The sequence below is a fragment of the Sorex fumeus genome, unplaced genomic scaffold (assembly GCF_029834395.1).
Source record: "Sorex fumeus unplaced genomic scaffold, SorFum_2.1 ptg000024l, whole genome shotgun sequence".
Lineage (NCBI taxonomy): Eukaryota > Metazoa > Chordata > Mammalia > Eulipotyphla > Soricidae > Sorex > Sorex fumeus.
This window is the reverse complement of record NW_026606081.1, coordinates 35,346,461-35,372,937: the sequence shown is the minus strand read 5'-3', so window position 1 is coordinate 35,372,937 and position 26,477 is coordinate 35,346,461. Positions and strand designations below refer to the sequence as shown.

Genomic DNA, 26,477 nt, shown 5'->3' with positions numbered 1-26,477 from the left:
CCCATTTTCCCATGAATTGCTTTAGCTATTCGTGGGGACTTATTGTTCCATATAAATTTCAGGAGTGTTTGCTCAAATGGGACTATCTTAAACAAAGAACTTTCTGCACCTCAAAAGAAACAATGACCAAAATACAAAGACAGTCTACAGAATGGGAAAGTATATTCGCCAAATACACATCCAACAAGTGGTTGATATCAAGGATATACCAGACACTGGTTGAACTCCACAAGAAGAAAACACTCAACCGCATCAAAAAATGGGACGAGGAAATGAACAGAAACTCTCGCAAAGAAGAAATCCGAATGGCTAAAAGGCACATGAGAAAACGCTCTACATCACTAATCATCAGGGAGATGCAGATCAAAACAACAATGAGATATCATTTCACACCACAGAGACTGGCCCACATCCAAAAGAACTAAAGCAACCGATGCTGGCATGGATGTGGCGAGTAAGGGACCCTCCTTCACTGCTGGTGGGAATGCCAACTGGTCTAACCCTTTTGGAAAACAGTATGGACGATTCTCAAAAAATTAGAATTTGATCTCCCATTTGACCCAGAAATACCACTCCAGGAACTACGTCCCAGAGAGGCAAAAAAATATAGTGAAGTGACATCTGCACTTGTTTGTTCATTGCAGCACTCTTTACAATAACTAGAAACTGGAAAAAACCTGAGTGCCCGAGAACAGATGACTGGCTAAAGAAACTTTGGTACATTTACATAATGGAGTACTATGTAGCTGTTAGAAAAGATGGAGTCATAGCATTCACATACAAGTGGTACTACATGGAAAGTATCATGTTAAGCAAAATGAGTCAGAAAGAGCGGGATAGACACAGAAAGATTGCATTCATCTGGGGAGCATAAAGCAACAAAATGGAAGACTAACACCCAGGAGTGTCCGAGATCAGTACCAGGAATTTTGTTCCATGACTTGGAGGCCAACCACAAATGCTAGGGGAAAATGAAGCTCAGTTAGAGAAGAGAGCACCAAATAAAGGGTGTTGGGAGGATCCTCCCAGGGTGGGAGAAGCATGCTGAAAGTAGACTATAGACCAAAAATGATTGCCACTCAGTGCCTCTCTTGCAAACCACAGGACCCAAAAGGAGAGAGAGAAAACAAAAGGGAATGCTCTGCCACAGAGGCAGGGTGGGATGGGGGAGATGGGGGGGTGGGAGGGATCCTGGAACCCGTGTTGGTGGTGGATGGGCGCTGGTGGAGGGATGGGTACTTGATCATTGTTTAACTGAAACTCAGGCACAAAAATTTGTAAATCTATAACTGTACCTCATGGTGTTTCACTAATAAAAAAATATTAATTCATAAGAAACATTTAGCATTAAAAAATGTGTATTGGAGAGATAGTACAGCTGGTAAGATGATTGCCTTGAATGCTGATTACCTAGATTTGATCCTTGCCTATATGATACCTGGAGTACCACCCAGGAGTGATCTCTGAGTACCGAGCAAGGAGTAATGTTTAAGCATAACTGGGTGTGTTCTCAAATTTGAAAATATAAAATTTATGTGTCAGGATTTCCCAAGACCTGAATTAGCCAATGTTTATAGAGATAACATGGTAGTTTACAGGAATACTATAGGTTTGAGGATTCAGGCTTTCATGATTGATGTTTATTAACCATTTTTACTTTTTTCATTGATGATTTTACACGCCTTCTTTAACAGGTCCATTGTCTTGGTGGAGAAATTGGAGCCGAAATTTGGGAGCATCTCCTTGTCATGATCCGTTGTCCCTTTTTGGCTCTTTCTGCTACCATAAGTAACCCTGAACATCTCACTGAGTAAGCATTAGGTTCCAGCTTGGTAGGAATATTTAGATATTTTGAATATTTAAGTTTTATATTTGATTCTTTATAATACCACCATAAAAAGTACAATTTTTAAATTGTGTGCTGTTTCTTTATTTACTGTCACAGGAAGTAGTTGTGTTCTGCTAAATTATATGTCATTTAAAATTTTTTAAGGTGGCTACGCTCAGTAAAATTGTACTGGAAAGAAGTAGACAGCAAGGTGGGAAAAGGGACCATTTCTAAAAAATGTACTGGCTCACGTGCCAGTTCTCACAAAGACGACGTGCGAGTGCGACAGTCATATAATGTTAAACTTGGTATGTTTGATATATTCACAGAAATTTTAATTTTTACTTTGAGATAAATCCATCACATGTTCATTGATTTTGAAAATTATTCTTTTCATTTTTAGTTATTTATGGAGAGAGATATAATGATTTAGAAAAGCATATTTGTTCAATAAAAGATGATGACATTCATTTTGATCATTTTCATCCTTGTGCCGCAATAACAACAGAACATGTGAGTGATACTTTAGTCATATTTGTCCTGCATAGCAAGTTATTAGTATATATCATAATTCAAAAGTTGTGTAGCATATAGTTATCATAATTACAGAATGAAAATTTATGAGATATTTTAATTAGTTGATCTTTGTTTTTATATTTTGATTTAACTGATCTTTATTTTAAAAGTTGCAAGAATAAGTTTATGGATACAATGGGTTTCCAGTAGTTTCTGAATCCATAAGGCTTAAAAACTGTGGGATATTTAATTAATTACATCTGGCAGTGCTCAGAGCTTACTCCTGTTTAGCACTCAGTGATCTCTCCTGGAAGGCTTGGGGGTGCCAGGAATTGAATTCAGGTTGACTGCATGCAAGGCCAATGCACTACCTGCTGTACTATTGTTTTGGGTTCACAGTGGAATATTTTAACCAGAATTTCTTTGGTTAGTTTAATTCATTCTTTGATTTTTTTGACCACTTTATTTAGTCTATCCATACAATTCAGTGACATAGTCCTTAGAGCAGCTATAAAAATTCTGTAACCTCCTTGTATGAAATATGATCACTATTAATTAGATTAAATAACAAAATGCCACTTTTCACTAACAAACCAATCCCAATATACTTTGTTGGGCATTGAATTAAAAAAAAGTAAAGATATTGAGAGGAATTCATTTGAAACATGAGATGAATGGGTAAATATTTCTTGATTACTCTTGCCTGGTACTCTTCCTTTCTCATTCTATTCCCAGGAATGACCTTTTAAATGATCTCAAGTGATAATTAGTCAATAGCTAGTCTCCTTCCATTTAAGATATGGTATTCTAAATTATGTTGTTAAATTAAAACTTATTGAACCTGATTATGGTCTTGCCAAATATTTAGAGGTTTTCCTGTGAACATGATTTGACCGCACTGTTTCTTCACTGGATTTGCAAGGTCTTCCATGACCTGGCTCCAAAGACACTTTTACTTAACCATGTTAAGTATCTTACTCAGAAACCCACATGATTTAAATTGTTCCTAGATTATATCATCCTAAATTCTAAATGCCAGTTGTTCAAATACTGTTTACAAAAGTTATTTTGTAACTTTATAATGTGAAATGTCTTTAAAATCATTTTGTGGTATCCCTAGCCATGAGTAGTCTTTGTCTGTCCAGAGCATCTTATCTGATTAAGTAATATCATGAGGCTAAAGTTGTTTTTATGCTCGTTGTCTTTATCTCACTGACATAAGCCCTTGAACAGTGATTTTGCATCTTTATAGTTCCTAGCAAGCTGCTATGTATATAAAAGAAGTTAAACAAATGCACGCATTAAAACAAATATATAATACATAAGTGTTTGCAATAAAAATAGCCAACCTAAGTCACACATATTTAAAGTTTGACATATTTTGTCTTTCTTAGCTGCCCTAATGCTTCCAAAATAGATATCTTATCAATATTCAATTTTACAATGTAGTAGGTGAGGCATAGAGGATGAATTAATGCACTTTTGCATCCCACTAAGAGATGGTCTAATCAGGACCACAGCATTCTGAGTGACCTTTTTGAAAGATGCCTAAATGAGAATCACTTTACGGTCTCTGGGTTATGATTTAGTGTCTCATAATATTGGCAATTATCTTTTCTTCTTTGTGGTGGGGGAAATACCCAGTTATGCTCAGAGTATACTCATAACGGTCTCTGTTGATGGTGATCATGTGTTTTGAGATTAATTTTATAAAAGACTATTATGGAAGTTTCTCATTTTAGTGGCAATGATCCAATGCAAACTCTGAATAAAAGTAAAATATGGATGAAATTCATGTGGCTTAACTACACCAAACCTAGAATACAAACAATAACCCACACATGAATAATAACTCTCTCTACCCTCTCTAGCTCACTTTTCTTTTTCTATTATTACTTGACATTTAAAAAACCATCATTGTATTAAAAATATCTAGCAATGATTACTGCATTCAGTTGTGGTATATATAAATATATATAGTAGAATAATAATATCCAAGGCCAGGGCAAACAGGAGTTAGGAGGACTGGTCAATGGTTGGAACTAACCACAAGTGTATGGGGGGCTGAGGGTGGGTAAGATAGAGAAGAGAGCGCTATAACAGTAAAAGCTGGGAATGATCATGCTGTACAAGATCTGAGGGTTAAAATAGGAAAGGGATATTCTTGATAACCTTTTAATATCCATTTTGTAAACCACAGTGCCCAAAGGTGGGGAGGAGAGAAGAAAAGCACTTGCCATGGAGGCAGGCAGGGGTGGGGGCTGAGAGGTGATGGGAGAAATCTGGTGACACTGGTGCTGGGAAATGTACACTAGTGGAGGGATGGGTTGGAACACTATCACTGAAATCCAATCATGAACAACAGCTTTGTAATGATCTATCACAGTGATTCAATAAAAAAGTTTAAAAAATCTGGCAATGAACATTTTGTGGTTTGTAGTGCTTGGTGAAATTGGAATTTAGTAACAAGTGCTTCTTTCTCTAGTCTCGGAGTCTATTAATGGAGTAATTGGAAAGCATGTAGAATTGCCACAGCATATTCTGACCCCATATGGGGTTTGCTAAGGTCATGCTGTTATGTGAGTATTTTTACAGCATCTAAATTTTCACACTTGAAGCATAGGTTGAATATCAAGATTGGGGATTAAAAAAACATTTTTTATCTAGTACGTTACTGAGAGTTGCAGTGATGAAGAGCAAGATCTTTCCAAATGAATAACTAAATGTCTTGCATGATGCATATGAAAGAAAAAATAGCAAGAAAATAATAAGTTGTAGCAATGTGAAGGGAAGCAGCATTATCCTAGGTGGTTTCCTCATTAGCACTATCAAAATGATGAATTTCAAAGGGAGGGGTGAGGCAGGACCAGTGAGTTACCTTAGTGTAGCTGAGTTGAGGGGTTGCCTTTAAGCATTCTGAGACTTCTTTGTTTTAGTGATTATGGTACGCAGGAACAGATGCTCAGTCCTGAAGAGACATCAGCCTTAGGGAGTCCCTGAAAGAGTTGTTGCCTAATTCCTTATGCTCAGCATCAGATGATGTTGACCTTATCATTTCACAATATTTACCAAATAAGACTATAATTTCTTATTCATGATGAGAATAATAAGATCTACTCTGAGTAAATTTTTCATTTATGATACATCATTGCCTATATTCACTAGACTGTGTGTTAACTTTCCCGGACCTGTTTTTCTCCTATTTGTACCTTCCAATTTAAAATGTCCAATAAAAACATAAGCTATTTTATTGATCTTTAATTTCACCACATCCTATAAGTAGAAGTGCAGATATTTCTATTTTATATTTTGAATATGGAACTGGAGTTTAGAAAGGGTATTAGGCCAGATTTCCTTATCAAATTTTGTTACCAAATTTCCTTATCAATTTTGTTACTCTTCATTCTACAAACATTTTTTTACTCCATCTGCATTCTGTTAGCAATGATTTTCATAGCCCAGAATTTCCAAGTGTGAGTGAAGCATGTGCCTTATGGTCAAATACTTATGGAGAACTCAGTATACTTTAGTCAATTCTTAGACATTTAACTTTTCAATTGAGAAATCTTGATCGTCCATTTAATAGAACAACAATGAAAATATCTCTCCCACCACAGCTGCTTTTTATTTTAAAGAATCCCTGTTAATATGGCATGGACCGTGGTTTCACATGTAATTGGTGTGCTGAAATAGTGGTAGAAAGTAGTAGAAAACACTGTAATGCAAGCAGTTTTAGAACGGGGATTTTTTATGTTGACAGTTTAATATCCTTGTGGAAAAACAAATGAATGGTTCACATAATTTGAAGGAAGTGCCAAGTCAGTGACCCAGGAGAGAGACTTTTTAGAATGTTTTAAAAGAGATCTAAGAGCCTTAATTTTGTAGATCAGTTTTAGAATTTAAGAAAGAAACTTAGCACAGCGGGTAGGGTGTTCGCCTTACAAGCGGCCAACATGGCCGACCCGAGTTCGATTCCTCCGCCCCTCTGGAGAGCCCGGCAAGCTACCGAGAGTATTCCATATGCCAGACACAGTAACAACAAAGTCTCTGGGCCCGCTCAAGCAAATCTACGATCAACGGGAGGGCCTTTACCTTTACCTTTTAAGAAAGAAACATTTGTAATTAAGTCAACTACAGGTTTAGCTGCAGGGTGGAAGCTGTTGTACCTTGTCTGAAATAAGCCCATGAATCTTTTAGCTTTCAACTACATTGATTTGAATTGTAGAGACAGTTCATAGGGAATTAACTCAATTAAAAGATCTTAGGAAACAATACAAAAAAATTGGTGAACTTTTTCTTTTTTCTGTTTTAGCTAATCATAAATGCTCTTAGTATTTTGTTCTCATTAAATGCTTTTCAATGTTTGAATATTTTAGTTTAATTATATTTGTAATATCTTTAGGTTCATAATACTAACTATGGAGCAAAGGATAGAACATAAGATATAAAGAATATTAAACATTTCAATTTTATTTTAAACATAGATTGAAATGCATGGATTCCCTTCTGATTTTACCCTTTCACCTAGAGAAGGCCTCCAGCTTTATGACACTATGTTTGAGTCCTGGAGAAGTTGGCCAAGGGCAAAGGTAAATAATAAACAGGCAACTAATTGAAATTACTGCTATTAAGGTGGATGAAAACTAGTATCTTATACCTTCTGATTATTTGACTCTTTTGTAGTTTCTCTTAGGTGTTCTTTTTTTCTAACATTTTTGTTTGTAATGGATAGAATTCCAAAGAATTCTTGGTAATAATATCTCTTCTTTTGACCTCTTGGATTTGATGTTGATATCCTGAATGGAGAGAGAGAGAGAGAGAGAGAGAGAGAGAGAGAGAGAGAGAGAGAGAGAGAGAGAGAGAGAGAGAGAGAGAGAGACTGTCAGATCCCCTCCAGATGCTAGGATGGAGATGAGGACCAGTAAATTTCTAATCTCACTTCCTGTGTATACCATAGGCATCTGTCAAGCCATACTTGCGGTCCACTTGATCTTCCTAGTTTTAGGATTTGCGTCTTCAGGGAGCGAGCCTCCAGCAGGGTGCAATGAGATTGCTCTTAACAAGTAAAGGAAGTCAGTTCTGACATCCATCCAGGTCTTGGCCTGGAGTCTTCTGTACCCGAGAAGTGTTAGTTTATTGTCATATAGGGGAAACACTCCAAACTTCAACATTTTGTCATGACTTTTGTTCCTGATGAAATTTCTCCTCTTCTGCCCTGTTCAGCCTTCTTTGGGCCATCATTGGTGCCAATGAGATGTTATTAGCTTTCAATTTCTAATATTCCATTCACATCCACAAAGGATGTCTAGTCTTCATGCTTTGGAAGTTGTTTTGAGTTGGTGACAGAGTAATTTCTTTAGGTCATATATTGTTTTAATTTTTTTCTATTTATTTTTTGGTGCTGAAACCTGGGGAAACACAGACACACAGACACACACAGACACACAGACACATACAGACACACACAGAAACACACACAAACATACTTAATCCTGTCCAAGAAACTTACTGTTAGGATTTATCTACCTTCTCCCTTGTTACCTGCTTACTTGGGATCTATAGTCTCTGTTCTGAAAGTAGTGAAACATAATTGAAAAACACCTTTGATTTTTTCTTGCATGATTTTTATTTAGTATTGCATTACTTATTTTCAAGGAATTGTGTCCAGAGAATTTTATTCATTTTAAGAATAAAATAGTCATTAAAAAGATGGATTTTAGAAAATATGAAGAGAGTTTAAAAGAAGAATTAACAAGCTGGATTAAAAATGGCAATACAAAGGAGGTAATTTTCACACTTACAGGGGAGCACTCTTTCCTTATTGTTTTGAGTTTTCTTAATTTAAGTCTTCAATTTTAATTTTAGTGTTTTAAATTGTGCATGAACTGGTGATTCTAAAGTAGAATAAAAATACAGAAAATTTGACTTGGTCTTAGCCTTGGTGCCTCTAAAATCATGTGCCAGAATAGCTGTTTGCTATTTTGCATACATGCACAGAAGAATCACTGTATCTAAATTGTGCTCTGGATGCCTCAACAGTAGCAATGTGGAGAGTGGAATCACAATAAAAGTAGCTGAGAGGAATCATAAAGTTATAGCTTTATCTTTTTGTCTTGAAGTTTTTATGTTTTGGATTTTAATTTAATTTTTAGTAGCTATATATTAAAACCTTAATCAGGAGGTTGTATTGAATTATACATATTTATTTTAAGTAAGCTCCTGGTTTTTATATTTTGTGTTTTGTTTACTGTCTGTATTGATGTCCATATTGAATTGGAGAAAGTGACATCAACTAGACATTTTCCATATGATAATTTTCCTAATAAATCTTACATTAGACAACTTCTTCCCATTAAGAAATGTATTACAAATGGCTTAATATTTTTTTTTACTTTTTTTGTCATTTAAGACATTAACATGTGATTTTCTTTATATATGGCATCAAGAGAAACTTATTCACCACACCTTTAGCAGTAGTAGAAGTAGTTAATTATTGAACAGTTGTTTTCCTAACTAATTTCTCTTCATTAAAAAGTGCAAGGTAAATGAATGTATATGTACATACATATGTAATTTTTGCTGTCTGTTGCATTTATTTGTTTATTTTTAATGATTCTTTGCAGTTTATTATTATTATTAATCATATACTATACATTATTTTAGAGGTCAATAGAAGTCTAGATTAAACAATTATAGAAATATATTAACCAAAAGTGGTAATTTTTATCTTGATTAGGCAAAACTTAAATAATTTTTATTCTTTACTGCAGGCCAAATTGGTTCTGAGAAAACTTAGACCTCCTTCAGTTTTGAATTCAACAAACTCATTAGAAAATTTTCCTCTTTTTATTGAAAAGTTAAGGGAAATGGATAAGTTACCTGCAGTAGTTTTTATGTAAGTCATTTAAATTAAGTTATTTTAATTTATGACTTAGATTATTTTCTTTAATTTGAAGTTCTTATATTTTGGTAATTTTATATGATGTAGCATAAACTAGCTTAAAATTGAATGCAATATTAGGGTCTTGGTAAAGTGACACAATAGTATAATTGATTAAGTAGATAACAAGTTATATCCTAGATTAATCTCTGCAATGAAATTTGACATCAAAACAGAATACTTTATTTAATTGAAACAGTTCTAAATACTTTAGGTTTTGGAGCTTATTACAAATAAATCTGTGGTATCTTTCTCATTGGACAAAGGTCAATGAGACTCTACACAAAAGCAGATATGTAATATGAATTATCTAGGACAAAAATCATGTATTATTGAATAGAAATTTGAAGGGATTAAATTATTCACTTTTACTGTTGGGGCAGGGAGAATAAATTTTTTTACCATGCAGTAGACTCACAGATCATCTACTTTGTTTCCAAGCATGGATAAAGATCAAAGTTAGAAACAAATATAGTTTTGTTAATTTCAAGTACTTGGAGTATATATGAAACTCTAACTGCACACAAAAAAATCCAATAATAATGTTTGTAATGCATACACAATACATACTTAAAACATTAAAAATTCCTAAATATTGAAAAATGCCCCAAATATTTAATTCTGTGGAAGGAATTGAATCTTGACAGATTTTTAGGTACTTTCAAATTTTCTACAAACATATTGTGAAGTTCTTGGTCTTTTGCAATTTGATTTATTTCTACATAGTCCCAGATCAGAATTAAATGTGATGATTCATCAAGGCTAACTCAGTACCCCAAAAATCATTTAAAATGATTGTATACCTACCTACCTTCTCTAGTCTGTTTTTTGTGTGTGTGTGTGTGTGTGTGTGTGTGTGTGTGTGTGGTGGGCAGGAGTGGGGTGTGTGTGTGTGTGAAGCCTGTTTCGTGTTTAGTATCAGCTAAGCACATACACGTTAATGGCCAGCCTGCATTCAGATTCTACTCTTGCTCTCTGTTAGCTTTATTACTTTTAAATAGCTTGTTCATTTGAAAAATTAGATGATTAAAATTGTAATCATAATCTTGGGTGAAATTAAATACAAATAAATTATGAAAGCATTTATTATAGAAGCACAAAATAATGGCTGAGTTCCAGTCTTTAGACCACATTTGTTCCATAGAGGGTATCAGAGACATTCAAAAGGAAAAATCGTTTACAAAAGGATAAAAGGAATGTCCCAGAGTCCATCTTCTCTTCCTCCTTAGGGCATAGTTATATAGAAATCATGAAGTATAGGGATACAAAGGTGTAGTTGAACATTAGCATAACAAAAAAGAGATGTAAAGCCTCTCCTTCAGGAGATTAACTCAGGGACAAAATCTCATCTGAAGATTCAGCACTCTAGATTACTAGGAGATCCACTCAAGGGTAGGATTCTATCCAGGTTATATTTCTTTCTCCTTTCCTCGGCTAGTAATCCATTTAAACAGTCATATATAATAAATTTACTTCCTATAAGATTTCTAGCAATGTCCTTTCATATGAGCATAGTAAGAGATATATTAAGCTTAAAGTTTGGCTCTTCCTGAGGATATCTCACTACATATTCCAGACCACAGTCCTCGGGCCCTAACTCAAGCAGGGTCTTTATTCAGTTACTTAGTTTTGGGTCATGACAGAGTTTGTCAATGCCCATGCTCTTAATTTATAGTTAAGTATTATAGCACTTGGACTGGCCCATTTCAATGCCAGGGTATCTCACAGCTTGCCCTGTGTCTATCCAGTCCCTGGTCAGGACACTGCTCTTGGAGTGCTAGGAATTAAGGGCAACTGAGGCTTAAGTCAAATAAATATGGATGCCCAGGAGTAAATATTATTTTGGAGTCAATTAACTCCCATGTTACATAGCTTAACATCAACTGTCTTCCCGTGTCTATACAAAAAGGACATTGCTAAATAAACCATGCAAATGATATAAAAGAAAGAGTAAAACAATATAGGATTATCAGGATTATCAATGCCTGATGGAACTGGGTGTGCCTCAGTTGCACTGTTGTGGGAGTGACTCAACATACCTTAAGTTCCTGTTGGAGGAGCAAGAACAACCAATGTTATCCAACAGGATATTTTTCTCCAAAGACAAAGTACTGTGATACCATTCCATTACTTGTTTCAAAAAGCGATATTGAATAATAATAAATAGACCATGTTTACCCAGAACATGGTAACTTGCATTAATGTAAAAAGAGTAGTAATGTTGTGTCACACAAACTTGGAGACTGGGCTTGAACATTTATAAAAATAGTGAAGTAGGCAGGTGGGAGCAGCTGGCAATGAGCTCTCAGGAAGTAATAAAACAAAGCTGGGATTGGGGTTGGAGTGACAGTACAGTGGGTAGTTCATTGGCTTTTATGTGCCAAATCTAGGTTCCATCCCTACATTCCAGTTAGTTTCCCAGCCATCCTGGAATGATCCCTGAGCTCAAAGCCTGGAATAAACCCTGAGTACCCCTGGTATGGTCTAAAGCCAAAACCAAACCAAATCATAAAGCAAGCCAAAAAACAAACAAACAAACACATAGATGGGAATTGGAAGAAATTTCTCTGTCACTAGGCCAAATGTACAAAAGTAGCAAAAAGTATAATGACTAAATTCATTTTGTGGACAAAGAACTTAGTACTAATAAGACTTAACTGGTGTCAGCACAGGATCAGAGAAGGCCGGACACCCCCTTTTCTGGCCCTGCCTTTTTCCAGCAGGAACAAAGGGTTGTGATAAAAACATGAAGGTAGATACCAGAAACCATAAACTCTTCCTCTTGCCAACACCCAACACCTCAGCAGTGGATTTATCTAAAATTCCATGATTACCACTGCATAGGACTAAATTCTGAGGCACATCATCCTAACAGTGGTAGCTAATAATGAAATAGCTGACTCTGAAGATCTGTGAGTTCCTTCAGAAAAAAATTCAAAACTAAAACACAAGAATTTGTCAGGTTGAAAGTAGTAGATGAATGTATGACTGAATTTTATATTATTTTCAAACAAACATTCTTTTCTCTATTTTTTAGGTTTAGATTAGATTTTGTAGAAGATAGTGCAAATGAGTTGCGTGAATATTTGGAGAAAAAACAGGAGGAAAAATGCTCTCCCAAAGCTGATAAGGAAGTATATGATGTGACTAACAAACTTCAAAAAGTGAAAAAATCAATTGAGAAACAAAAGGCAATGTAAGTATTTATCTAAACAAATTGCTGTTTTAAAGCAAACTAAAAATATTTCAGTTTTTAGTGGGAAACAAAAATTGAATGAGCTGTAAAGTAGTTTTAGTTAGTGCTTGGTTTGCTTTGCAAATAGGTCCAAAGAATGGAGCAAAGGTAAGTGGCTGTAATATTTATATTATTACTTGTATCGATGAATGTCATTAAGGGTATGGAGAGGATTGGTAAGCCTAAAAGCATGGGTAGATTATACTACAGATATAATCAGGATATGTACATCTTCAACAAATATATGATTCTGTATTTCAAGTTGAAGCTAGAAGATTATTAGCACTAGTATTTTTTAAAATATTAATATTTTTTAAAATAGTGAGTATGGGTATATGAACCTTTTTTATTCTAAATGGACTCACTGGTGTTCTGGGCCAGCTACCATTGTTTACCTTTCCTTATTAGCTACCTTTGTACCTCAGACCTTAGTCGTGGGTTATGTAATGATAACCAGTAGAAACCAAGGGTATGCCAAGGAGGCTACAATGATAACCCAGGATATGCCAAGAAAGCCTCAGGTGAAATGGTATATATTCATGTTCATGGATTGGAAGAAGTTCAATGACTACCCCACCTAAATTTTTTTATAGATTCAATGCAATCCCCAACAAAATCCAGATGACATTCTTCAAGAAGGATGGTCACTAATAAAATTTGCATGGAACACCCCAGATAGTCAAAACAATTCTGAGAAATAAGAAAATGGGAAGTATTGTGTTTCCTGACTTGAAACTATCCGATAAAGCTTATAGTAGTCAAAACGCATAGTACTGGAATAAGGATAAACTGTTAGACCAATAGCTTAGAACTGAATATCCAATGACAAACTCTCAGATATATGTTTGCCAGGTTCATGAAGTGGAATAAAGATAGTACTGTCACCAAATGGTGCTGGAGAAAGTGAATATTTACATGCAAAAAAAAAAACAAAACAAACAATGGATCCCTTCACATCTTACCCAAAAGTCATTTCAAAGCAGATCAAACACCTTGACATTAGACCAGATTCCATAAGACACTTTGAGGAAAATATAGCCAGAGCACTCCAGGATTTAGATTTCAAAAATGTCTTCAATAGTATGATTCCATTGGCAAAGACAAGAAAAAAAATGAGACTTCATCAAATTTAAGAGTGTCTGTAGGGTAAAAGAAATATGGACTAAAATTAAAGGGCACCTTATGACTGGGAGAAAATATTTGCAAATAATACATTAGATAAAGGTTTACTATCCAAGATATATAAAGCACTCACAAAGATCAACATCAATAAATCCAATACCCCACACCCAAAATGGGGAGAGCAAACGAACAGACACTTTTGAGAGGAAGAGAGATAGGCTGTAGGGACCTAAAAGAAAGTGAGGGAAGCAAAAGAGGTAAGATGACCAAGGTATTGAAGTATGTCAATTTGTCAGCATAGTACTTGAACCTGCTCTGACAAGCCTAGAGGGCACTACAAAGTATCTCAACTTGAGGGAAAGTGATGTATTTTTTCTGTTTCCTATTAGTCAGTTGACTGCTGGTCATGTTCCTCTTCTCAGGAGAGATCATTATATGACACACATTTGAAGGAGGCTGGTGTAAGTGGAAGGCTGGTTTAAGTCCAGGAAATGGTGAAACCAAGAGCCCCTAGCAAATAAAACCAGACTCAAAATTATCGCACCACTATATGGAGAGACACAGAGAGAATGATCTGGAATTAGATTATAAAAGCAAAGAGACATAACTTACCTCCTAGCTAAGTGTCATGGAGACTGGGGGAGGGGGACGGGGAATGGGTTACTTTGGAAAAGGCTGATGTTTTAGCATGGGGAAGCAGAAGCATCTGGGAAATGGATTTGACATGTCGGCTACTTATAGTAAAGAGGGGAAGGAACATTCAGAGAAGATCGAATGAGTACATAGAATTTTCGTATAAGTAACCACAAGTTCCAGAGTTCCACATTATTTGCTGTGCCAAATACTGAAGCACATTTGAGGAAGATTGTGTCTGGAGGGTACAGATGTATATCAAAGTGATGGTCTGGGATAGGCAGGGTATCTGGGAAAATTTCCACACTGCCAAATATGATCACTTGTTACCTAAATTTTATTTTTATAAACAGAGAGGAAAGAAGTAAGAAAAAGCCCAGAGAAATGAATCAAAGCTTCATACGTGAAGCTCAACATAATAATCTACTCAAGATTCTAGAGAAGAACCTGGCGATTCCTCAAGATTGCACATACGCTGATCAAAAAGCATCTGTGGATACTGAGGTTTGATTTGAACATAGAAAAAAGCACTTATCCCAGAAATGATTTCATTGCCATGCATCTTAGTTATAGAATGTGTTGAATGTAATAACAACATGCATGCTACCAAAATATATAACTTTGTGTATATCCTTTTGTCTAACTACACATAACTCTAGAGAAACTGCAGGAAATGTCTGGAAAGGACAGGATTCATATTTATAGATAATTTCTGGCTTTCTGGACAACAACCCCAAAAGTTGAAAGGATCTGCCTTTTCATTATTTCTTTCTCTTAACAGTTTCTCATAGTCTGACTTCAAACTCAAGGTTCCAATTTGGACACACATTGACCCTTGCACTATAAATTTATCAAAACCAATTTATCAAAACCAGACACTTTTATAGGGTATAGTCAACCCACTGTAGTACTGTAGCACTGTCCTCCCATTGCTCATCGATTTGCTTGAGTGGGCACCAGTAACGTCTCCATTGTGAGACTTGTTGTTACTGTTTTTAGCATATCGAATATAACACAGGGAGCTTGCCAGGCTCTGCCATGTGGGCAGGATACTCTTGGTAGCTTATGCGGTTCTCTGAGAGGGATGGAGCAATTGAACCCAGGTTGGCTGTGTGCAAGGCAAATGTCCTACCTGCTGTGCTATTGCTCCAGCCCATAGTAGCGATAGTCAACCCATTTTACTAAAAAAACCACTGAAATATCTAAAATTGATATGCTATTTTTAAATACAAATACCTTTTATTTCATACAAATCTGAAAATATAAATTGGTAATACAACAAATTGGTTATACAAGAAGCAATGCTGTCATCACTCAGAAGTAATCATTGCCCTTCTGGAATGTGATATCTTTTTTATTTGTGACTATGCACACACAGACACACACATAGGTGGGGATGTATGTAGTATATATAATTAATATATAAACATATCTGTACATATACAAAACTATTATGCACATTTAAAAAATTTACTGCATTATCTCTTCTCTTTTGAAAATTGTGAATTTATAAAAATCCTTGTAATGGACTCTTGTTATTTCATCATATGCATGAATATACAACTATAGTGTTTTTTTGGTTGTGGATACTTAGACTTGCTTTTTTTTCCTCTCTCGTAAGCAGTATTTACCTTCATACAACATTGTATAAAAATGGATTTTCTTTGTAGGTTATAATCACTTAATTTTTTTTATTGAATCACTGTAAGATACAGTTACAAAGCTTTTATGTTTGAGTTTCAGTCATACAATGATCGAACACCCAGCCCTCCACCAGTGCACATTTTCCATTATTTTATCTCTTTTATCTGTGACTGTGTTATGGAAAATTTCTCCATTTTCCGCCAATGTCCCCAGTATCTTCCCCCACCATTCCACTCCTCCCCTTGCCTCTATGGAAGACAATTTCCCCCAGTCTCTCTCTCTCTCTCTGTCTCTCTCTACTTTTGGACATTATCTTTTACAATACAGATATTGAGAGGCTATTATGTTTGGTCCTTTATCTACTTTCAGCACACATCTCCCATCCTGAATGATCCCTCCTACCATCATCGACTTAGTAATCCCTTTTCTATTCCAGTTTCCTTCTCCCCCAGCTCATGAGGCAGGCTTCCAACCAGGGAGCAATATTCCTGGCCCTTATCTCTACTGTCCTTGGGTATCAGGCTCATACTATGTTATTTTATATTCCAAAAATGAGTGCAGTCATTCTATATCTGTCCCTATCTTTCTGACTCATTTCACTTAGTATGATACTCTCCAGGACTAGGTTATAATTGCCTCAGAAGCATTTTCTGAGAACATGGAGCAGGGACCCTGATCTATCTTTATGCCTATATCCCTCTCTTCTGGGGGAAACTTTAAGGCTCCTGTAGAAAGCTAACCTCCCTTGAGCAGAAATTTGCTGTGCCTTACAGCTCCCTGCTTCTGGGTGCTCATCTCCTGCTTTGTAAGTCTTTTTCACCCATCCAGTGGATCAAAGCACATATGTTCAGTCTGTGAAGAGACAGTCTGTTAAGAGAAATGGGACATTTCTGACAGTTACTATTGCTTTCCTAAAATGTCCTGTAGAGTCCAATTCAAGCAGTTGCTTCATTCACCAAATAATTACACAGTATCCCTGCTATTTTTATTTGAACATTTTAATTTTCATTTATTAAAATTGGATAAGAACCCTGTGACTCTTGCTCTTTTAGTCTTTGGAGATGGTGGTAAGACGAGTAAGATTCTCAAGAAAAGGTGAAGAATTAAAAGCTTTAGCAAAACGGGGTATTGGCTATCACCACAGAGCTATGGATGCCAAAGAAAAACAGCTTGTTGAGATTCTGTTTAGAAAAGGGTATATCAAGGTATGTTATTTGTTTATTTTTATTCTAAAATTGAAACTATGTCTACCTGAAGCTAAATGCCAAACAAAGTGGAAAGTCGGACGAGGAGAGTTAGTACAGTGTATGCAGGCAACCCTGGTTCAATCCCGTTCACTTCCCTGAGACCCACCAGGATTGATCCCTGAGCATAGAGCCAGGAGTAATCCCTGAACACCGTTAGTGTGGCCCAAGAACAATAATAACAACAAAAAGAGTGGAAAGTCTACCACCTTTTTCCCTCTCACTGGGTATATTTTTCTTTTCATTCTTCCATTTGTTTTAGCAATCCAAGATGTATCTTCATATATTCTATTTCATTTAGTTGTGGGAAAAGGCTTGAATTTTCATCATTTAGCTTCTCCTTTAGATGAGATTTAAATAGATAATTTTCTCAATATTTTTGGGCTGGAGCGATAGCACAGCGGGTAGGGCGTTCGCCTTACAAGCGGCCAACATGGCCGACCCGAGTTCGATTCCTCCGCCCCTCTCGGAGAGCCCGGCAAGCTACCGAGAGTATTCGATATGCCAGACACAGTAACAACAAAGTCTCCAATGGAGACGTTACTGGGCCCGCTCGAGCAAATCGACGATCAACGGGAGGGCCTTTACCTCAATATTTTTATAGTAATATATGTTTAATTATCTTCAGACAGCCTTGATTTTTCATTTGAAATAAGAGCATTTGTTTTTTGTTGCTCATATACTTTTGGCTACAGACATTCTTTTATAGACACATAGGGTACTTGTGCTAGTATTTTGCTCCTAACTTTGAATGTAATCTGAAAAAATGTAAGAACATATCATTACTTGGTGCCATTTCATGTTGAAGGAGAAAAAGTTTTTGGATGTTCTTTTTCTAATTGCTCATCGTGGACAAGAACAGAACATTACCTTTAAAATGCTAGCAAGCCAGTCCTTGTTATGTTCTATTGTTTTAAATGTAATTTATTTACTTATTTATTTTTTGTGCCACACCCAGTTGTGCTCAGACCTAATTCTGGATCTGCACTCAGTCATCACTCCTGGTGGGACTTGGGAAATTTATGGGGTTCCCGGGATTGCCCCTGGGTTACTGTGTGCAAGCCAAGTGCCATACTGTACTAGTATTCCAGCCTTAGTTTTATTGTTTTTTAATTCCTATGATGATTCTGCAGGGTCAAACCTAAGATTTCAAGTGTGGAAGACACTTGATCTACAAGTGAGTTACAGGCCTAGCCCATTTTGTGTGTTTTAATATTTTAAAAATGTTAAGGAAATATAACACACTAATTGAAGAATAGTTATTTTATCTGGAAAAGAACAAAAACCGTCACTAAAAACATTTCTTGGTTTTTATTTTAATTAAATTTTGTAAAAAAATTTAAATGCCAATAACTAGAGACTATTTTTTTCATGATCTATAAATTGAGAGAAGGCAGTGCATTTCTTTTGTTTAGCCTGTACTTTTTCTTCCTGTATTTGTCAAGCAGGTGTTGCTTCATTACTATCTAATAAATGAACAGTAGACTTCTAAAAATATGATTGTTTTGCTATTGATATCATTTTGTAAACATTTATTCTAGTTAGTCTAAATTTTGTCAAGTTTTTGTTCTTTTTTTTTTATATGGGGAGTGCACATACAGCAGTGTTTAGGCTTATTCCTGGCTCTGTGCTCAGTCCTCACTCCTGCCAGTTCTTAGAGGACCATATTTGACACAAGAGATTGACCTGGTTCTATTGCTTGCAAGGCAACACATAACCGATGAACTATCTCTCTAGCTCTATGTTGCATTTTTTGATATGTAGATTTCAGTTGTAGAATAGAAAGATTATCTAAATGCTATATTAATTATGGAATTCAATGCAACATGACAATTTCTTTTTCTTTGACAGTCATTTAAATATGTATGCTATATAACACAGACACAAATACAAATATACCCCCCATATGTATATGTATCACTGTATCTCTGTATCACTGTAATCCCGTTGTTCATCGATTTGCTAGAGTGGTGCCAGTAACATCTCCATTCGTGCCAGCCTTGAGATTTTAACAGCCTCTCCTTACTTGTCCTTCCCAATGGTGCCGTATTGGAGACTTTTTCAGGGTCAGGGGAGTGAGACTCATTATTGTTACTTTTTTTGGCATATCAAATATGCCACGGGGAGCTTGCCAGGCTCTGCCAATGTATATGTATGTATGTATATACATATATATTTATTTATATTTATATATGCACTGTAGCACTGTCCTCCCATTGTTTATCGATTTGCTTGAGCGGGCCCAGTAATGTCTCCATTGTGAGACTTGTTACTGTGTTTGGCATATCAAATACACCACGGGGAGCTTGCCAGGATCTGCTGGATTTATATATAGGCAAGGGTAAATAATTTAAGCAAGTCTTAAGAATTCACCCATCCCCTTTTCTGGTTAGATAGCATTGCTATAAGAGAAAAATTTTATTTTTCTTTTAGTTCTAGCTCTTTTATCTCCATAAATATAACCTTCTATCCATAAAATAATTTATAGTGGGTGAAGGAGGCATTGCCCAGAGGGATTTGTTAAAAGATTATTCTCTCATAAGTAAATTTTCTTTTTGATTATTTATTTAGGAAGTTTTACTAAACATGTTTCATTGCTAGGCACTATTCTCAGTGCTTGGAATCTACTAGTGAATAAGGCTTGGAGTCTTGAATAGAAGTCAGCAAGCTAGCAACAGTACTTTTGGAGGTAATTGATTCTATGAAATGAGACAGAATAGGAAGAAAAACTAAGAAAATTAGGGATGTTTAGTTTAGATGTGGTGGTCCAGAAATTTTCCTTTGACATTTGAACAGAGAACTAAATAAGGAGGTTAACAAATATTTGTGAAAAGTGTATTCAGAAGTGGCCCTTCATTTTGGGAATGTGCTTGATGTGACTGAAATAGCAAGATTCCCGACACGGCTGGGAACTCTGGCTCTCTCTCTGGGATTTAGTTTACCTTAAAGAAGTCTTAATAAGTATATGATATTTTATAGAGAAATTATTTTAAAATTTAATTGTTTTGTTCTTTTCCAGGTAGTGACAGCTACAGGGACACTTGCTTTAGGAATCAACATGCCTTGTAAATCTGTGGTTTTTGCCCACAATTCAATATATCTGGATGCTTTAAACTATAGACAGGTATTGCAATACATAAGTATAAACTTGTGATGGAATTACAAACGTGCTCATAAAATAATTAAAATAATTTTTAGCTTGTAAACAGTATTGTTCATGTTCATGATCTAGCACACTGTGATATTCATTGGTACTATCATATTTTATTTTGAGTGGTAGGCACACGAGTTTGGGAATATGTGATTATCACAAGCCAGATGTACAAACATGACTGGGTATCTAAACTTACTGATTCTTCTTCTTAACTCCAGAATAGGAATCATAATTGCTATCACATAACATTTGCAAGAATTAATTGAAGTGATTTGTAAAAAAAAGATACACATGGAAGATGGCCTATAAACAATTAGTTGTTTCCTATTATTTTATGTCATCTTTATTGCATCTGTTCTTTTGATACACAATCTATTACTAATCTCCTTTTGTAGTGGTTTTTGGCTTGTGTTTAACAGTTTCTGTTTCTATTACCTGTGATTCCAGCTTTTAAGTCTTATAGTTATAAAACAGTCACAGTGTTTCTCTCTCTTTACTCACATCAAGCAGATTTTATAATTGATCTTTTTATATTTTTCCTGCTTTGGAACATTTGATAAAAGTCTCTGTTAGTGAATTGTGTTTCACCAACATTGACTTATAATAATATATTTTTTAATCAAAGAATTTCCTTCCTGTATCTATACACTCAGTTTTTAAGTTCTTATTTCTTCAGAAGCCAAGTTTTCTTCCAATATTCTTATGATTAAGTGCTACTTTCTCAATCATTTAATTTTTTTTCTCTTTATAGTGCTATCCTCTAGATAAACTTTCTGTTCATGTAATCTTCACTAATTTTATATTGAGGTGTTACACTATTTCTCTTGATGGATTTGGGAGATGAAATGTTAGAATTTATATCCTGGATCTTCCATGATCTGTTACAGTCCTATGCTCTAATTTCCACATTGTAAAATGAGACTTATCAATTTATTTACTGCATGCATGTTATTTTATGTAAGTAGAAAAATTAAAATAGAAAACAACTAACATTCTGAAAGCCTAATAAATGAAACTAACTTACCTTCTTATCTTGCATTATGAATAGAGTTTTACATTTCATCTCATGTATTTTCTTAAATTGTGAACTTCTTACAGTTATTTTACTCTTACACTCTAACTATATGTGAGAGACAGCAGGGACAGGAAGGGAGGGAGGAATTGAGAGAGAATTGCTGAGGTAAATTCAGGTTTAAGAGAACTTAAAATTAAGTCCCGACTTCTTGTTCTTTGTTTTTCCTATATATTATTACATAAACTCGGGGGACAAATTTGAGTATGAGCTAATTTTATATGGATGGCAAATACTTTACTTGCATCTCTGTTTCAACCATAGTACATTGCCTAATTTCTATATAATTGAGATTTGATTCATTCTTTAATAGATACACTCAAAATTTAGCTTCTGAAGTTCAAGGTAAAAGACTAAGATCTTTTACTGTGATGAAAAAACACATTAGGGAAGTTTCACTTTGTGGTTCTTGTCCTGTTTTCAGATGTCTGGACGTGCTGGAAGACGGGGCCAAGACCTGCATGGAGATGTTTTTTTCTTAAATATTCCATTTTCCAAAATAGAAAAACTCATAAAATCTAAAGTCCCTGAACTGAAAGGGCAGTTTCCCTTCAACATAAGTCTGGTCCTGCGACTCATGCTCCTGACTTCCCGGGGTGATGATCCAGAGGATGCCAAGGCCAAGGTATGTCCTGCCCAGTGTCACAGACTGAACCCTCACTACTGACCTGCCTGTATTTTTTTGGTTAGATATTTGCTTTGTTTAGAATTAGTAGCATTAACTCTGTTGTTTTTCTCTTGTTATTGTGGTGGAATATATAAAACATTTAATTTTACCTTTTTAATAACTTTTTCTCTTTATCCAAAATTTATATTTTATCCAAAGTTTATATTTTTATCATTGCCATCTGAGATTCAATATTACATGGCATTTGAACTCAAAACTTTTTCTGGGTTCCATATTTTCATTTTATGTGACAGAACATATTACATTTGTCTTCCACATCACGGACAACTCTCCAAGCTTTGTGTTCTATCTTAGTAACACAGATGTGGACTGAATTCATCCACTGGACTTAAGTTTTCCAAAATTCTTTCTTTCACCGCTTCCCTTTCCTTAGTTGCCTGGTGGTTGCTCACATGCCTGGTCATGGTGTCTGTACACCCAGCTGTGGTGTGTGCTGGCTGCTCCACTTTCTCCCTTGTGTGATGTGTGCATATTCTGGCTGCAGTCCTTGCTGGAGGTCACTCACTGGTTACAGTATTTACATGTGTGTTCCTTGTATGTTGCTCTTTTGGCCATAGCCTTTGCACATCTCTCTGTCTCTCTCTCTCTCTCTCTTATCGAATCACCATGAGATAGAGCATTACAAAATTGTTCATGATTGCATTTCAGTCATATAACGTTCCAACACCCATCTCTCCACCAGTGTAATTTCCCAGCACCGGTGTCTCCAGTTTCCCTCCCACTCCTTCAAGTGATCCTCCACCCGATCACTTCACCTCCTTTCAGCACTTGATCCTGGTCCAGAGTGACCTCTTCTCGTCTCTCTCTCTCTCTGATTCTCTCTCTCTCTTTTTTCTCTGTCTCTCATTTTAGACATTATGGTTTGCGATGAAGATGCTTAAAGGTTATCATGTATATCCCTAACCAGCTTTTAAGACTTAGTTCTTGTCCAGAATGACTATTTCCAATTAGTATTGTCATAATGGACCCTTCTCTATCTACTACCCTCCATCTCCCACACAATTGACCAACCACTGACCAGTTCTCCTGGTCCATTTTCCTTGGCATTGGGTATTAATGTATAATGTTTTGTTTTGTTTTTATAACTCACAAACAAATGCAGACATTCTATATTTATCCCCTTCTTTCTGACTCATTTCACTCAGCATGATACTCTCCAAGTGTATCCATTTATAGGCAAATTTCATGACCTCATTTTCCCTAACAGCTGTGTAGTATTCCATTGTGTAGAGCACATCTCTTTTTATAGTTGCAGTTTTCACTGGTATTTGCACCACATTAACAGGTGCTCACACATACATGGTTGTAGGGTGGCTGGAAATTGTCTGTGGTGTCAGGGAGCACAGATAAGAGATTTCAGGCTCGTGCTCCCTTCAAGCTGTGACCCTGAGGATGGAATGACAGCCTTGGGCTTGCAGGAAAGGGCCCTACTCACTGAGCTACCACTTGGCCCCCTAGTTGTCTGAAAATTTTCATACTGAGCATATCACTCTTTCATTTTACACCAATGTGTTACTGTTTAAATGTGAATGTTAATTGCCCGTTTGCTTTGTACTATTGTATTTTGTTTCATAAAGTTTATATAACTTTTGCCCTCTGTGAATAGATTTTTTCTGTGAATAGATTCTCCCAACAAACTTAAGACCTGAAAGTCGATAAACTTACATTTTAGTGACATTAGGAAGCCTTCCTTTTATTAAATCCTCATAGACATTTTAGCGGACTTTTTAAAAAAATACAAGAACTGGTACATCAGTGCTATTTTACAATGGAATTGTTATTTTTTTTAATTGAATCACAATGAATTACAAAATAACAAAGTAACAAAGTTACTCATGATTCAGATTTTAGTTTTAGGTGTACAATGTTCTAGCACAAATTATTTCACCTGTGTTTACTTCCTTCCAACAATGTCCCCAGTGTCCCTCCTGCCTCCCAAACAGCCTATACAACAGCCCCTTTGTTCTTTCTCTTTTTTTCTACTGTCACTGTGGTTTACAGTCTTGTTGAGAGGGTGCATCTCACTTTACCTGCTTTCAGCATTTGATCCTGGTCCAGAGTGACCACTTCCCTCTATCATTGTCATAATGGTCCCTTCCCTCTCCTATCACCTTGCTTCCACTGTGCCAAACTTCCTACTAAAGATTAGTTTTATTCCCCTTTGTTTCTTCTGGATTTGGACATTAGTTACAAAGAAATGATTTTACACTTAGTTTTGATCAAACTAGTTCCATTATTTTTGCAATAATACTGTTGACCAATAATATAGTAATAATAATAATAACAAATATTGTATTTTCTTCCAAAGCAACCCACTAGTGATAGACAATGAAACTAGACTCACATGTTACTAGGTTGTTTTCATAAAATATTTCTTTTGTGGGGGCACTTTGAACCCGTACTCAGGAGCCCTCAGGCTCCACCAGTGATTCTCAGCCAACTGGGCTGGTGGGTCAGTGCAGAGGTCTGAGAAAGTGATGCTGCTTTGGCCTAGTGATGTGGGGTCCTCCAGAGTTTCGTTTACTGGAGTTCAGAGACCTCCTGACAGCTTCCTGCAATGCTCAGAGAACAACGTGTGCCCAGAACTGAGCCTGGGTTAGGAACATTCTAGGCATGCATCCTAAGCACTTTCTCCTGGCCCCCAAATGTTTTATTTCTAATGAATCTGTTCTACATAATTGAGAAGAACATACAAAAACTGATAAATCTAAATTATTGCTTGTATCTATTTCATACAATATTTATGGACAATATCATGTGCGATAGATTCTACTATATGATGGACAGGCAGATATGTTGATGTGAGGAGACAGAGGTGAGGTCTAGGAAAGCAAAACTTCTGCTCTTAGGTCCTGAAAATAGAAGACAAGGAGTACCACACAGGGCCATACGGGAGACACACTGGCATCAGCAGGAGGCACAAGACTGCTGCTCAAAGGTTGGGTTTTGGGCAGGTTCTTTACCAGGCTCTCTACTGGAAAAAATGAAGACAGGAAGTTTAAACAGCTTTGTATTGGCTAGTCTGAATAATTCCAGTGAGCTGTGGGATTTACAGGTGGTCTGTAGTTCCCTGGTACATATCTGTCTCTGGGATGATTTGTGATGGAGACAATTACTGGCTTGGTGTGAGAGGTTTGGAAGCAATGGGGACTAGAAACCTAAACAGTTGTTTTGCATATGATAGGCAGGGTCCTGAGCAAGCTGTGATCTTGTGATGAACTTTAGGAATTCGCATGGAAAGGGCAGTCTCCCAATAGCCAGAAAGTTTTTATTAAATATGTCAAAACATCATAAAATAGAAAATTAAAAAGTAAGTTCTATGCAACTGTATTATATTATTTAAAATATATTTCCTAAACACTATAAATATGCGAATAACTACTGTTCTTTATAGGTGCTATCAGTGCTAAAGCATCCATTGATAACATTCAAGAAACCCAAATTTCAGAACATGTTAAAGCTTTACTTCTTGTTTTCCTTGCAGTTCTTAGTGAAAGAGGTATGTGTGTGTTATAGATATTGCTATATTTTGTGGGTTTTGGTGAAATATGGTTAGTAATATCTATTTCATATCAGACCGAGGCATTTGTAGTCTTTTGGGGGTTATACTCAATAATTACTATTATTAATAACTGATTCACTTGTCAAAATGACCATATTTTATTTTCAATGTCTATTATGTTGGTATTACATATTACTTAAACTGTCATTCAATGAATTTTAAATTAATATACATGACGAGTTGCATCATCTCACTGATAAACTATTTCTTGGACTTTAGGGGTATTTAGATCAAGAAGGCAATCCAATGGGATTTGCTGGATTGGTTTCACACTTGCATTATCATGAGCCTTCAAATCTTGTTTTTGTCCATTTTTTGGTAAGAGGACTTTTTCATAATCTCTGTCAGCCAACCATAAAAGGTAAACCGAATGTTTTGTGTTTATAGTCTAAAAATAGCAATAGACTAATATGAAACTAAGCCCTACAGAAATATATTACCTTCAGAGAAAAGTTATTATTTAGATAGTTTAGAAATTCCAAGCTAGATACACTTAAGTATAATATATTGGATTATATGAGAAGCAATCATATTTTGTGGGCTGATTTGAAAATGTCCACATTGGAGATGCAATTAGATTTTTGAGTACATAAGAGACATGAACCCAGAGGAACCCAGGAATGCAGGACCCGGGGCTGAGATCTCCAAGCCTGCTCAGATTGGGACTGGGCCTCCTCCACCCACATCCCCCATTTTCCAGTAGCTCGGCAGTCGCACCCACAAACTGCTCCCCTCAACCCCCCCCGCACCCCCAACCATGTAATCCCATCAACGGCCAAGATTCAGAGACTATAAAACAAAGCTCCTGGAAGTGCGCTGCCGCATTCGCGGCTGCACAA

General features: G+C 36.0%; 1 protein-coding gene across 4 annotated transcripts in view; it reads left to right on the top strand.

Moving 5' to 3' along the window:
• LOC130023645 (probable ATP-dependent RNA helicase DDX60) overlaps positions 1 to 26,477 on the top strand; it is a 107,890-nt gene that overhangs the window by 66,154 nt on the left and 15,259 nt on the right. Inside the window, exons 20-32 of one of the 4 annotated variants that reach the window (XM_056114220.1) lie at positions 1,695 to 1,810; positions 1,994 to 2,136; positions 2,232 to 2,341; positions 6,829 to 6,933; positions 8,000 to 8,128; positions 9,115 to 9,239; positions 12,322 to 12,480; positions 14,628 to 14,778; positions 16,971 to 17,123; positions 20,182 to 20,286; positions 21,813 to 22,013; positions 25,471 to 25,575; positions 25,858 to 25,999. In XM_056114220.1, the coding sequence (XP_055970195.1) occupies positions 1,695 to 1,810; positions 1,994 to 2,136; positions 2,232 to 2,341; positions 6,829 to 6,933; positions 8,000 to 8,128; positions 9,115 to 9,239; positions 12,322 to 12,480; positions 14,628 to 14,778; positions 16,971 to 17,123; positions 20,182 to 20,286; positions 21,813 to 22,013; positions 25,471 to 25,575; positions 25,858 to 25,999 (1,744 nt within the window). Of the gene's footprint in view, positions 1 to 1,694; positions 1,811 to 1,993; positions 2,137 to 2,231; positions 2,342 to 6,828; positions 6,934 to 7,999; positions 8,129 to 9,114; positions 9,240 to 12,321; positions 12,481 to 14,627; positions 14,779 to 16,970; positions 17,124 to 20,181; positions 20,287 to 21,812; positions 22,014 to 24,925; positions 25,446 to 25,470; positions 25,576 to 25,857; positions 26,000 to 26,477 lie in introns of those variants that run through there. The other 3 variants (XR_008792484.1, XM_056114221.1, XM_056114222.1) reach the window with 3 other exon arrangements.